General features: G+C 43.4%; 1 protein-coding gene across 1 annotated transcript; it reads left to right on the forward strand.

The window, feature by feature from the left end:
- The first annotated feature begins 1,609 nt into the window (after window positions 1–1,609).
- Window positions 1,610–2,695, forward strand: LOC138869066 (uncharacterized). The gene has a single exon (XM_070146656.1). The coding sequence runs from the start codon at window positions 1,610–1,612 to the stop codon at window positions 2,693–2,695; it is 1,086 nt and encodes a 361-aa protein (XP_070002757.1).
- Window positions 2,696–15,919: the final 13,224 nt, after the last annotated feature.

Consider the following 15,919-nt stretch of genomic DNA (forward strand, 5'->3'; position numbering starts at 1 on the left):
AAGGACGAGCAGCTGGAGTAATGAAGTAACGGTAGGATAGGTTTAGAAATGGACACAAGGAATATTCCTTTGGATATTCCTTATGTTGTACTTTTAGGGTTTCTTGTGAATATCCCTTATAAATAGGAAGAGATAAAAAACAAAAAGGGGGATCTTCACCTTTCTTGATAAGAACACATTGTAAAGAGTTGACTAAGAAGAATATACAAATATTGTCTTGTTCACTGACTACTTGGCTCAACATACGTTATTCATTCTATGTTTTCTAGATCCAAAGATTCCTTATCCATCCTCACTTTCCATCATTCCACGTTGCTGTCAGAAGAAAGAATCACCCAACTCATCTAACATTTGGATGATAGATTCCTTCTTATTACATGTATTGCTATTATCTACATTTATTGCATGTTCATGTTATAATATTTATTGATACTCATTGAGTATACATCCGCTATTTAATATTCTCAAACGTTGTTCATCCTGCCAATATCTCCTACCAATAGATCTATAATTTATTATGTTTAACTAAGATTCACCTTCAATTTCATCATTAATTAATTTAACAAAAAGTTGCCATCTGTGGGGAGGTTTTAGTTAAAATTTTAAATTCTTCTAGATCATAAAAAAGGAAAGCCATCTTTTCCTCGTTTGCACAAACTAACAATGGCAGGAAAAAGAGATGAAATACAGAAAGCAGTAGTGGGTGTCACTACCAACTTCTTAAACACCATCAACGAGGATGATAGAGAAGACGATGAGAATGTGATGCCAAGTGTTACACCCAAGCAGAGTGATTCACCTCCCCCTCAAGGAAGTGTAATCGCTTCACGCGAAAGGGGAACTTCCATGTCCACAGCTGATGAAACACCATCAACCGTGAAATACTGGAGTAGTGGCTGACAAGTTCTCTAACTAACATACTCGACAAACCCGTTCAAAGGGCGAATAGAAACGTCGCGAAAGCGATACTACAGCGACCACCAACGAACACCCGCTCCCCTAACAGGTAACACTCACACTACTGTTGATGCAGGTAATGATGCACTTGCATCCATTCTAAAGAAAATAGAGAAAATGAAAACGAGAACAAAGCACTCCACGACCAGATGAGAGAACATCAAGAAAGGGTCGATAAGATACCGGGCGCCCCAAAACTGCTACCAAAATGGGATGTCGGCCGATTCTTCGAACAACCATACAGTGAGTACGCAACCCCTCATGCCATAACCAAGACCTTCAAAATTCCACTGTATTTGAAGATATACGACGGTACCATAGACCCCGAAGATCACATCATTCATTACGTCACATCGGTAAAAGGCAATGACCTTTCAAAGGAGCAGGTACCATTAGTGAAACTGAAGAAGTTCGGCAAGACCCTAACGGGGGGGGGGGGGGAGCCTTAACCTGGTACTCACAATTACTAGCATGTTCAATAACAACGTTCGAAGAAATGGCCGACAAGTTCATCACCGCCCACGCTAGGGCTAAAAAAGGCGAAGGCCAGGATAAATGATATATTTGCTGTTAGGAAATCACTTGGAGAGGGACTCAGGGACTTCCTTGCTCAGTTTAACAGGGTAAGATTGAGATTACCAAATATATCAGAATGGATGGCGGTGGCAGATTTCCAAAATGGGTTGAACAGGAATGGGTCGAGAGCGACCAAAAAGTTATTAAGCAGGCTCATGAAATACCCTCCCACCACTTAGGAAGAAATTCACAATGCCTATTGCTCGAGGTGAGAGCAGACGAGGATGACCTTAATGTTCCATCTCATTGGTTAACATCGGTCCAAACAGAGTCGAGGAAAGACCGTCGTAATGTTGGTCGAAGAGATCATTCAGGTCCACGCATCAACCGAGATAGGCATCTACCCTATGTCAGAACAACCATCCCACCATCTCCCCGACATGTGAAAGGGTCGTCCAGGCTGCATACAGGGACTCAGCAAAACAAAAGAGGTATGCCTCCACTCTTATCTGCTCACAAATTTTCCCCTTCAGAAATAGTGTACGCACAAGAGAAGCTTGGCACAAAGGTGAAGTGGACACAAAAAATTAAGTCCGACCCAAGTACCCGAAATTCGAACGTACTCTGTGAATTTCACCAGGAGCGGGGTCACAAAACCGAAGACTACATAGACCTACGGCAAGAAGTAGTGAACATGCTGAACCAAGGGAATCTGAGGGAGCTGATGAGCAACCGAGGACAAGCCAACTTCAACTGCGGACGAGAACAACACCAAGGTCCTCCAAAGCCACCCTCCCCCGCCCGCACCATCCAAATGATCATCAACGGAGGCGATGAAGCAACAATCAGCCACGTGAAATTTACCACCCTATATAAACTGAAGTGGTCGATCACCCACGAATGGTATGATGACCTCGAAGACAGTATCATCTTCGATGAATCAGATACCCATGGTTTGACTTTTCCTCACTTCGATACTCTTGTCATTACTTTACGTATTTCGGATACTGATGTAAAAAGAATAATGGTAGACGACAGAAGCGGCATGTGTATTATCTGTCCTCAATTTCTCACACAAATGAGACTCGAGGACAAGATAGTACCACCTTGCATAACACTAATAGGTTTTAACAATGTAGTTGAGCATACCTTAGAGGAGATAAAGCTACCCGTTTTGTCCGTGGGCATCACCCTAAAAACAACATTCCATGTCATGAAGTAGGACACAACTTACAACTCCATGGGGATATTCAGCATCCGAGGAGAACAGCGCACAGCCCAAGAATGCTATCGCATCGCTCAGGATTGTATATACACTTAACCGTTAAAGGGAACAGACTCAGAAGCGTAGCAATTACTATAGTTGGGGGCCGAACTCGATGCACAAAAATACATCATCAAGGACCCCGATATCGTGGAAGACATAGGATTATCGATAGAAGACCTTGATCCCGTCCAACTAGACAACAACAACAACAACAAAAGGGCTTACATCGGCCATAAATTCTCAGAATCAGGTAAATTTCATAAGTTTTTAATTGACAAAGACGATTTGTTCGCTTTCTCCCATGCAGATATGCCAGGTATCCCGAAAGACGTTTCCACACACAAGTTGAACATCGATCCACTTTAACCCCCAGTACGGAAAGTAAGAAGAAAATTCAACATTGTAATCAATGAGGCCATCAGTGATGAGGTGGATAAGCTACTCGCTAACAGTTCCATTTGAGAATCAAATTATCCCCAATGGGTCGCCAATGTAGTCATGGTGAAAAAGAAAAACGGGAAGTGGCGGATGTGCGTGGATTTCACAAACCTAAACAAGGCCTGCCCAAAAGACTCCTTTCTGTTGCCTCATATCGATTATCTCATTAACGCAACAGCATGGCACGAGTTATTGAGCTTCTTGGATGCCTACTCAGGTTACAACCAAATCCTCATGGAGGAGGAGGACCAGGAAAAGACTACTTTCATCACCCATCAGGGAACGTACTGTTACAGAGTCATGCCATTTGGGTTGAAGATAGCAGATGCAACTTATCAAAGGTTGGTAACCAAGATGTTCAAGGATAAAATCGGCAAACCAATAGAAGTTTACATTGATGACATGTTGGTCAAATCAAAAAAGAAGGAAGACCACATCGACCACCTGAAAGAGGCCTTCGGTATACTAAGGCAGTATGACATGAAGTTGAACCCCGAAAAATATGCCTTCGTCATAACATTGGGCAAGTTCCTCGGCTTCCTGGTGTCACAAAGAGGCATCGAGGTCAAACCCGACCAAATCAAAGCCATTGAAGGAATACCTGAAGTATTAACCAGCAAGAAACAAGTGTAAAAACTGGTAGGTCGTATAGTCGCCCTGTCGAGCTTCATCTCATGATCCTCCGACAGGTGCCACAAATTCTTCAGCATACTCAAAAAGGACAATGGGCTCCAATGGAATTCATAATGCATCGAGGCCTTAAGAGAGCTAAAGGCATACTTGTCCTTGCCCCCTCTACTTGCCAAAGTAGAACCTGGCGAGCACCTTCTGATATACTTGGCTGTATCAGAGGTCGCGGTAAGCGCAGTGTTGGTCTGTGATAACAAAGGTACGTAACCTACAATCTTTTACATTAGCAAAACCCTGGTCGACACCTAAACGAGGTACCCCCCACCTCGAAAAATTGTCCTTGCCATTGGTTATGCTTCACGAAAGCTCAGACCCTATTTTCAATGCCATCTCACATCGGTGGTGACGACCTTCCCCCTATGGAGCATCCTACATAAACCTGAACTATCGGGGAGACTGGACAAGTGGGCCATAGAATTGAGCGAGCATGATATAACATATCAGTCGTGAACAGCGATAAAATCGCAGGTACTCGCCTACTTCGTCGCAAATTTTAGTGCCCAAATAATGCCCGAGGTCGAGCAGGAAACTTATCGTACCTCTCCCGGGCTACCTGACCTATGGGTCCTATACATCGATGGCGCATCCAACATGTCAGGATCTGGACTGGGACTCGTACTCGAGGTCCCAACAAGCGAAGTTATCCGCCAATCCATACGGTGCCCCGATATGACTAACAATGAGGCCGAGTATGAGGCCATAATTGCAGGACTAAAGCTAGCTCTCAAATACGGGGCACGATGAGTCATCCTCAGATGCGACTCACAGCTCGTCATCAACCAAGTCACAGGGACTTTCCAAATCAAAGAGCAGAGGCTACAAAAATACCAGGAAAAAATTCAAAAACTGCTTCCAAAATTCGACGAATGTCGACTCGACCAGATACCTCAAGCACAAAACATCGAGGCAGACGGCCTCGCCATGTTAGCAGCAACCACCAAAAACATTGCAAAAGAAAACGTGGTCACCCTCCTCCACTCGTTAATAGACCAACTTGAGGTACACTCTGTAAATTTGACTTAGGACTGGCGCAACCGTATTATAACATATTTGCAGGAGGGAGTACTCACATTAGACAAAAAGGAAGCCAAAAAGCTTCAAATGCAGGTGGCCATGTACAACATCATAAACCACGACCTATACAAAAGAACAATTTGGAGGCCCCTTGGAGAAATGCCTAGGGCCTAACCAAACAAGATGCATCCTCGAGGAGGTATACGAAGGCCATTGCATTGCCCATACCAGTAACCGAGCCCTCGTCAGATGCTTCATTCGAGTAGGTTATTATTGGCCCACAATGAAGAAGGAAGCCGTTGATTACATCAAGAAGTGCGAGCAGTGCAAGAAATATACTCCTATGATACATCAAGCAGGAGAGCACCTCCACTCGGTTGCATTTCCATGACCGTTCATCAAAAGGGGAAAGGACATTGTCGGACCCCTTCCAGCAGGGTGAGGTAATATACGATTTCTTTTGGTTTTAACTGACTATTTTTCCAAGTGGGTAGAAGCAGGTGTTTTCGCCCAAATACGTGAACAGGAAGTTATCACATTCATATGGAGAAACATCATTTGTCGCTTCGGCATCCCCAAAGAAATCAGCTGCGAATATGGACCCCAATTCACCGGAAAAAAAGATCGCCAAATTTTTCAAAAAATGGCACATCAAGGGAATACTCTCCATACTATATCACCATGCTGGTAATGGCCAGGTCGAATCCTCCAACAAAACAATACTAAACATCTTGAAGAAAAAGCTTGAGGAAGCCAAGGGACTATGGTCGGAATTGCTATCAGAAGTACTGTGGGCATATCGCACCACACCAAAAACAAGCACAGGAGAAACGTCATATTCACTAGTCTATGGGACTGACGCCGTGATACCAGTCGAGGTCGGGAACCTAGTTTGAATACTCCAATGAAAGCGGACCAAGCAACGACGAGAAAAGGAAACAAGACCTCAATGAAGCAGAGGAGCAAAGAGACATGGCTTACATAAGAATGATAGCCCAAAAACAACAAGCAGAACGGTACTACAACAAAAAGGACAAAGTACGACCACTCAAAGTCAGAGACTATGTACTCAAGGCCAAAACACAGACGAGCAAAGATTCAAGAGAAGGTAAACTAGGAACCAATTAGGACGGGCCATACAAAATCACGGCAGCAACAAACAAAGGATCATTCTAACTAGAAACAATGGAGGGAAAGCTACTACAAAACAATTGGAACGTCGCCTACCTCAAATACTTCAACTTCTGAAAATGGACGCCCTCCAAGTTGTACTCTTTTTCCATTGCCCGAGTTTTGTCCCAATTGGGTTTTCTCGGGGAGGTTTTTAATGAGGCGACGAAGGGGACGTCTAAAAGTTCAAGTATGATTCATCGCATTGCCTTCCAACTACTTCTCTAGGCCAAACGATGAAGGGACTGGGTACACTAGAACTTCTCCAATATATGCATGGAACAAACAGAAATATATAATATTCTCCAATGAATGAAATAAAACAGCATCTTTGCACTCCACCAAGTCACTTTACATTTCACATTCGACCTCGCTCGAATTATTTTACATTCGACCTTGATCGAATTATTTTACATTCGACCTTGCTCGAATTACTTTACATTCGGCCTCGCTCAGATTGTTTTACATTCCACCTTGCTCGAATTGTTTTACGCTCGACCTCACTTGAATTATTTTACGTTCGACCTCTCTCGAATTATCTTACGTTTGACCTCACTCAAATTACTTTACATTCGACCTTACTCGAATTACTTTACATTCGACCTCGCTCAAATTGTCTTACATTCGACCTCGTTCGAATTGTCTTACATTCGATCTCGCTCGAATTGTCTTACATTCGACCTCACTCGAATTACTTTACATTCGACCTTGCTCGAATTGTCTTACATTCGACCTCGCTCGAATTACTTTACATTCGACCTCGCTCGAATTGTTTTACATTCGACTTTGCTCAAATTATTTTACATTCGACCTTGCTCAAATTACTTCATATTCGACCTCGCTCAAATTGTTTGATATTTGACCTCATCAAACCTCGATCTCATTCGAGCTAAATTAAACCTCAGGTCAGTCTATGCTCAACTCAACCAATATCAACCATATACAAACAGTCAAAAAATCAGGGGCTTCCCCACATATCAAAAAGAAAAGAAAAGAAGAAAAGAGAACGGGAATCAAGAAGTACATAGCAAAAAGGAACTGTTCCATTTCAACTATTTAATTACAACACTTTTTACAAAGGGCCCAAAGACGGCCTCACAAAAATAGCAAAGCAAAACAAAAACTAAGTACAACAGCTTCACGCCACATCATCCCCATCGACATACTCATCATCGTACCAAGGATCAAAGGCAAGCCTATTCGTGGCGTCATTATCCTCATCCCACCAGGCGTACCAGGGTCACACCCACAAGCTTTATGAGTTGCGCGTGCCTTGACACGGATGCCCTCAAGCTCTGCTTTGGAAACTTTCCCAATAGCCTTTAAAGATTTATACACGTCAAGTTGAGCCTCGGCATGAACCCACATCTCATACAACTCCCGCGGCACACCGGGATTGGTAGAAGTAAGAGATGTGGATGGTTGTGACTGCCGCCGCGCCTCCTCGTCCCTCAAGACAACGACCTGCTCGTTTAACCCAGACAACTCTGCCTCAAAATCATGGAACCATTCCTCTAACCTCGCCACCTTAAGCGTCGATGTCTCCACCTCATTAGCCCGCTCGGACCTGCAAATGCGGAGGGAATCTTCTAGGGCTACCGCTTCTGCCATAGCGGCCATTCTACCTTTCTCAGCATGACTCAATTTCTTCGGCCTTGGCACTCAGCGCACCCCTTAGATCGACGACACTTGCCTCCCTCCGCCCGAGTTCAGCCATTAAGGATTCCAATTGCGTTTGAAGGTCAGCATTCTCATCCATCAACCTCTTGCTCACCTCGAGCTCATTTTTTTTGGCCTTTAGAGATGCCTCAAGCTCGTTGCACCTACCTATATCCCTCATAAGCTCATAGTCCCTCTCTCTTAGCTCTTTATCTTTCTTCATCAGCTCATCATCTATCTGTTTAAGCCCATCACAAAGCGACTGAAATTTTCCATCCATGCTAAGGAAGTCAGCCAAGGTTCGGTGCTTAGTACGGTACTCCTTGTACATGGAGGTCATATTCTTGAAGATGGTCATCCTTTTCTCCTCCCTCCAGTCACGCTCAATCCCCATGATAAGAGTCTAACAAGCAAAAAGAGAGGTGTCACTGTAAGAAAATTACACGTACGAAGCAAATCCTAACAAAAAAAAGAGCACTTACTCGCAGAGCCATGCCGGATATGCCCAACGACAAATCTGCATCGCTCATCACCTATGGCATCGTGTTCTCAGAAGTTGCGCACATGGGATCAAAGGCCAGCACCGGTTCTGAGTTGGCCAAAAGGTCGTAGTCCACGGGAATGACTATGTGTCGGTTAGGACCTCCGTCCTTATCTCCACACGAGTGTTCCTCTCCAGGAAGGCTCGTATCTCCTCAAGGTCGATATCCGAGCCAGAGTCGTCGTCTCTCGCAGGGACCGCTCTATTTCCCTCGACCGCCAATGATGTGCTACCTTCTGCGGCACGTGTAAACTCTTCGCTACCACGAACCCTGTCAACCCCAGAGGGCCTCCTCTTCATAATGGCATCTATCGTGAAAAAGGTCTCTACGTCTGGTGTAATCGCAGATTCTGCTTCCAAAGCGATAAATTTTTCTGGTTCGACGCCAGCGACAATGGCCTTCCCTATTTCCACCCTTTCCTCGACGGTGACTCCTTGCCGATAGATGGCTCGTCTACAAGATGATAGATGGGCTGGGAAGATATTTCATCCTGCACGTCAACAGTTTGAGGGGTGGAGTCCCTCATCGGCGGAACTTGGGTCCACTTCCCCAAGTGGACTCAGCCAAGGCAAATTGCACTCCAACCGACGCGATAGCTTGGCAACTCGACGACCTAGCACCAAAGGGACATTGCATCAAAGAGCAATTGTAAACAACAATAATCTGAAGTAGAAATGACACTTACTAGATGGGTTCATGGGTCCAAAATGCCTCTGAAATGACTCTCAATCACAAATTCCTACGGTGTAGGGTAACACGCGAGCCACCCAATCTTCAATATCGAAGACGGGAGAAGGTGCATGCCTCTCAGCTAAAAAATAAAAAAGCTGCGAGTGATCCGAAAATAAAAGAATGAAAGAAAATAACGAGCATACATTAAGATACTTACAATTATAGTTCCATTGCTCAGGAAACCCAGTCGGGTCCGTCACCAGGTGCTCGATCTTGATGAAGAAATACTTATGCCAAAACCACCGATTCATCTTATCATCCATCCCGACCACCAATCCTCTGGTCCCACGATGTCGTAGGTGTACCAAGTACCTCTATAAAAGCTAGGAGAAAATAGATGCAACAGGTGGCGAACGTCGACCTCACAGCCGACCAACTCTGCATACTTTGCCAGCATCAGGAAATCTTTATACAAATAAAGGGAGAGTTGCGCCGGGCAGACATTGTAAAGTCGACAAAACTCTTCCACAAATGGGAGGAGAGTAAGAGAATAACCAATTAAGAATGGATAGATGTAGTAAGCACAATATCCGGGTCGATGAACCTCTACGATGTCACTTCTAGTCGGAACAATTTCGACGTGAGGAGGAATACAATATCTAGACCGGAGGTCAGCTATGTGAGGTGGTCTTGTCTCAGAAAGCTTCTGAGCAGGAGCAGAAGCGGGTTCCTTTGGGAAGTCAATTCTAACCAAAGGGTTCTTGGGGACTATCTCTTCCGCGGTGGGGAAGCTTTCTTCCTCTTCAGCCATGAATTCCTCACCGTCGGGAGGAAAGGCTACCGATAATGGAGTGGCATCGGAAACCTCGTCATGAATATGAGGGGATTTTGACATATTTCCATAGCAAAACGTATGCAAAAAAATCTAAAGAAGATATTGACTGGGTAAAAATTAGGGATTAGAATTGATGAGGCTGCAAGGAATTGAAAGCGGAGATCGGAGAAGAAGATCAAAGAAGAGAAATGCACATGCGAAATGAGAAATGATGAAAATTTTAAAAAATGAAGACCTCTCTTTCCTCTCCCCCCCCCCCAATCTATTTATAGGGTTGGGTGGTACCAGAATCAAAATAGTAGACCGTCAATGGCACAAAAATCAAAATGACAGAAGCAAAAATGTTGCATCGGGAAGACGCATAATGATGACGCGTGTGGCCATGACATCACCCCACGCTAGCCACACCAATCGCGGCCTCACTGACCACGCCATTTTTATTGACCTTAGCCGATTCGACTTAATCAACACGACCAAATTTCTTCTAAACAGATGCAGACCGGGTCCGCTTATCGAGGGTGTCAAGACCACGACCTCAACAAGCGGAGGGACTAACTGTATTGGTCTAAATTTGGCAACTTAATAGCTGCAAATAAACAGGGTCGAGGATAGGGTCGACCATGACATTATAGCCAGAAGCCGTCCTCAGAAGCATTATCGCCAAGGACGAGCAGCTGGAGTAATGAGGTAACGGTAGGATAGGTTTAGATACGGACATAAGGATTATTCCTTTGGATATTCCTTATGTTATACTTTTTAGGGTTTCTTGTGAATATCCCTTATAAATAGGAAGAGATAAAGAACAAAAAGGGAGATCTTCATTTTTCTTGATAAGAACACTTTGAAAAGAGTTGACTACGAAGAATATACAAATGTTGTCTTGTTCAATGACTACTTGGCTCAACATACTGTCACGACCCTAAACCACCCCGATCGTGATGGTGCCTATCACAGTACTAGGCCAGCCGATTCAACATATAAAACATAAAGGTCTTTTGTAAATTCATTTTCTAATCAAATATGATCACAAATCTTTCCTTTTAATATGTCAAAACAAGCGGAAAATAAATACGCAAATACACCAAACACTGCCCGATCTTGGTGTCACTAGTCATGATCCACTAAGATACAGTCCAATAATGTATACTCAATACAAGATAAGACTGAAATATATATAATGTAAGGATAGGAATGAGGAAGGCAGGACTGCGGATGTCGTGCAACTACCTTGCTATCTTCAGAAAAATACTCAGAAGCTGTTGGATGCTCTCACTCGGATACTCTGTTACCTGGATCTGCACACAAGGTGTAGGAAGTAACGTGAGTACGCCAACTCAGTAAGTAACCAAAGTAAATAAAGGCTGAGTGCAGTAACGAGCATTTAAATCATATACATAGTCTAACATAGAATTTTAATAGAAATAATAAAGTCAAATCCGTAGTTCAATTTCCGAACATCTAGTAAAAATTCCAGTCTCAATCAAAGTTATTTAAAATATTTGTTCAACATTTTTCATTAGAGGCACAGTATAAAAGAAGAGTGAAAGCAGTAATTTCATAAACAAGACCCTCGGGAAAAGTATAACTCATATATATAGCCCCTCGGGCAAGCCTCTCCATCACTCGTGACTCAACTCTCGTCAATCAGAACTCACACTCAGCACTCCCACTCAAGAACTATATCATAATAATAATCGCTACGACGTGCAGCCCGATCCGTAAATATATTAGTCGACTGCGCTCACTATGGGTGTGCAGACTCAGGAGGGGCTCCTACAGCCGAAGCGCTTTATCGATGCGGCGTGCAGCTCGATCCAACATATCTCTGCATCATGAAACCCGATCCATATATATATATATATATATATATATATATATATATATATATATATATATATATATATATATATATATATATATATATATATATATGTTGCGGCATGCTGTCCAATCCATAATATAAAATCCTCACCATCAGGCCCTCGACCTCTCTCAGTCATCAACCTCGCAACCACTTAGGCATCTTAGTAAAAAAAATCAGGGAACTCTGCCGAAACAATTATCACATATTTAAAATAGAGTAATGAAACTGAATAAAAATAAACAGGTAAAAATCATGACTGAGGATATGCTTTCGAATCAGAACAGTGTGAGGAAAGTAGTAAAATACCCCTGAGGGTCCAATTAGTACGGCACAAGGCCCCAAACATGGCATTTAGCCCAAGTTAACAAAATTATCTCTAAACACATAAATTTCATATAAAGTTTATCAAAAATATACAACTCTTCAGTTGCCATGGGATGGACCAAGTCACAATCCCTACGGGTGCACGCCCACACGCCCATCACCTAGTATATGTGTCACCTCAGTTATCAAAATAGTACAAAGTTCTGGGGTTTCATACCCTCAGGTCTAGATTTACAATCGTTACTTACCTCGAACCAGACTAAAATCTACTCCGCAATGCCCTTGCCTCTCGACTCGGCCTCAAACCACCCCGAATCTATCCAAAATTAGAATCATAACATCAATACATGCCAAAGGAACAAAGTCCACGCGAAAATTATCAAATTAGCTCAAAAATTCCGAAATTAGTCAAACCCGACCCCCGAGTCCATGTCTCGGAATCGAATAAAAATCACAATACTAGACTCATTATCCTCTCACGAGTCTATACGTACCAAAATCATCAAAATCGGACCTCAAATGGCCCCTCAAATCCCCAATTTAAGCTCTCCAATTTCAAGCCCTAATTTCCTAATTTCTTCTATAATTTTCCCATAAATTTCATGATTAAACAATGGAATAATCACCATAAACACAAGATACAAAGCCCAAGTAGCTTACCTCTTTGAATACACTTGATTCCCTCTTGAAATCATAGCTTGGAGCTCCAAAATCGACCAAAAATGGTGGAAGAATGACTAAAATTCGCGAAGTGATGCTTATATAATTTCTGCCCAGTGATTTCCGCACCTGCGGTTCCCAATTCGCTTCTGCGACGCTGCACCTATGGAAAAAGCATCGCAGGTGCGGTTTACATTTGACCCTGAGAACTCCGCTTCTGCGGTCCCGCAGGTCCGGTCCTTAGTGCACACCTGCGGCTTTGCCTGAGTTCCAAATCTTCCACATCTGCGGCCTTGATCACGCACCTGCGTTCCCCAATCCGCAGGTGCGGATATGACAAAAGTAGCAGCTTCAGCTGCTCCAATTCAAGTTCAATCTTTCCGACAACCTTTCGGATTCATCCCAAGGCCCTCGGGATCCCAACTGAAAATACCAACAAGTCACATAATACTATTCAAACTTATTCCAACCTTCGGAACACTCAAAACAACATCGAAACACCAATTCACCCTCGGATTCAAGCTTAAAGATTTCAAAACTTTCGAATTCCGCAACCAATCCAAAAACCTATCAAATCTCACCCGAATGATTTGAAATTTTGCACACACATCACAAATGACACAATAGACCCAGTCCAATTTCCGAAATTCCATTCTGACACCGATATAAAGATTTCCACTGTCGATTAGAAAATGCCAAATTTCTAGTTTCGCCAATTCAAGTTTAAATCTACCACAGACCTCCAAATTACATTCTGAACACGCTTCTAAGTCCAAAATCATCTAACGAAGCTATCCAAGCCATCAGAATTCACATCCGAGAACTTCTTCATATAAGTCAACAACCGATTTACTTTTCCAACTTAAGCTTCCAAATAAGAGACTAAGTGTCTCATTTCACTCCATGACCATTCCGAACACAGAACAACCAATATGATATGATGAAATACATATGAACAACATATAAAGAAGCAGAAATGGGGAGAATGAGACTGTAACTCATGAAACGACCAGTCGGGTCATTACATCCTCCACCTCTTAAGCAAACGTTTATCCTCGAATGAGTCAAGAAACATACTTGGAACCTCAAATAGGTGATGATATATGCTCTGCATCTCCCGCTCAGTCTCCTAGATGGCCTCCTCTAAAGGTCAACCTCTCCACTGCACTTTCACTGAAGTTATATCCTTTGATCTCAACTTTCGATCCCGACGCTCCAAAATAGCAACTGGATCCACATCATAAGTCAAATCACCGTCTAACTGAACCGTGCTGAAATCCAAAACATGAGACGGATCACCAATATACTTTCGGAGCATAGAAATATGAAATACCGGATGCACACTCGACAAGCTAGGTGGCAAGGCAAGCTCATAAGCCATCTCCCCAATCCTCTGAAGCACCTCAAAAGGCCCAATGAATCGAGGACTCAATTTACCCTTCTTCCCAAATCTCATAACATCCTTCAAGGGTGAAACCTTCAATAGAAGTTTCTCCCCAACCATGTAAGACACATCACGAATGTTCCTGTCAGCATAACTCTTCTGTCTTGATTGTACTGTACGAAGCTGCTCTTGAATCACTCTCACCTTGTCTAAAGCATCCTGTACCAAGTCTGTCCCCAAAAGCCTGGCCTCGCCCGGCTCAAACCATACTACTGGAGATCTACACCGTCTCCCATATAAAGCCTCATATGAAGCCATCTGAATACTCGACTGATAACTATTGTTATATGCAAACTCTGCGAGCAGTAGAAACTGATCCTATGAACCCCCAAAGTCAATGAAACAAGTGCGCAACATGTCCTCCAGAATTTGAATAGTGTGCTCGGACTGGCCGTCCGTCTAAGGGTGAAAAGTTGTGCTCATCTCAACCTGAGTACCCAACTCTCATTGCACGGCCCTTAAAAACTGTGACGTAAACTGAGTACCTCTTTTTGAAATGATGGAAAATAGGACACCATGCAGGCGAACAATCTCTCGGATATAAATCTCTGCTAACCGCTCCGAAGAATAGGTAGTACACATAGGAATGAAGTGCGCGGACTTGGTCAGTCGATCCACAATTACCCAAATAGCATTGAACTTCCTCAAAGTCCGTGGGAGTCCAACTACAAAATCCATGGTGATCCTCTCCCACTTCCACTCCAGAATATCTACTCACTGAAGCAATCCATCCGGCCTCTGATGCTCATATTTCACCTGCTGACAATTGAGACACCGAGCTAGAAATCCCATAATATCCTTCTTCATTCTCCTCCACCAATAGTGATGTCTCAAATCCTGATACATCTTCACGGCACCCAGATGGATGGAATACCGCGAGATATGGGCCTTATCTAGAATCAACTCCTAAAGCCCATCCACATTGGGCATACATATCTGGCCCTGAATCCTCAATACTCCGCCATCACCAATAGTCACATCTCTGGCATCGTCGTGCTGAACTCTATCCTTGAGAACAATCAAATGAGGATCATCATACTGGTGCTCTTTGATGCAATCTAGCAAGGAAGACCGAGAAACCACACAAGCTAAGATCTGACTAGGCTATGAAATATCCAATCTCCCAAACCGATTAGCCAAGGCCTGAACATCAACTACAAGAGGTCTCTTCCCAACAAGAATATATGCCAAACTGCCCATACTCACTTCCTTCCTACTCAAGGCATCAGCCACTATGAGATCCTTCTGAGATCCTTCTGAGATCCTTCTGCTTGAACAAGTGCTGGAGGCTACGATGATCAGTAAACACCTCACAAGACACACTATAAAGATAATGCCTCCAAATCTTCAATGCGTGAACAATGACAGTCAACTTCAAATCATGGACAAGGTAGTTCTTCTCATAGGGCTTCAACTGATGAGAAGCATAAGCAATTAGTCTACCCTCCTGAATCAACATACACCCAATACCAACTCGAGAAACATCACAATATACTATATAGGCACTAGAAGCTGATGACAAAACTAACATTAAAGCTATGTTCAAGGCAGTCTTAAGCTTCTGGAAGCTTGCCTCACACTCATCCGACCACCTGAATGGAACACCCTTCTGAGTCAATTTGGTCAAGGGTGATGCAATAGATGAAAACCCCTGAACGAACCGATGGTAATAACCCGCCAAACCAATAAAAGTTGTGAATCTCTACGGCTAAGGATGGTCTGGGCCAACTTTGAACCGCCTCTATCTTCTTTGGATCAACCTGGATACCCTCACTGGACACTACGTGCCTCAAGAAAGCCACTGAACTGAGCCAAAACTGACACTTGGAGAACTTTGCATAAAGTTTCTCCTCCCTCAATCGCTACA

The sequence above is a fragment of the Nicotiana sylvestris genome, chromosome 5 (assembly GCF_000393655.2).
Source record: "Nicotiana sylvestris chromosome 5, ASM39365v2, whole genome shotgun sequence".
Classification (NCBI taxonomy): domain Eukaryota; kingdom Viridiplantae; phylum Streptophyta; class Magnoliopsida; order Solanales; family Solanaceae; genus Nicotiana; species Nicotiana sylvestris.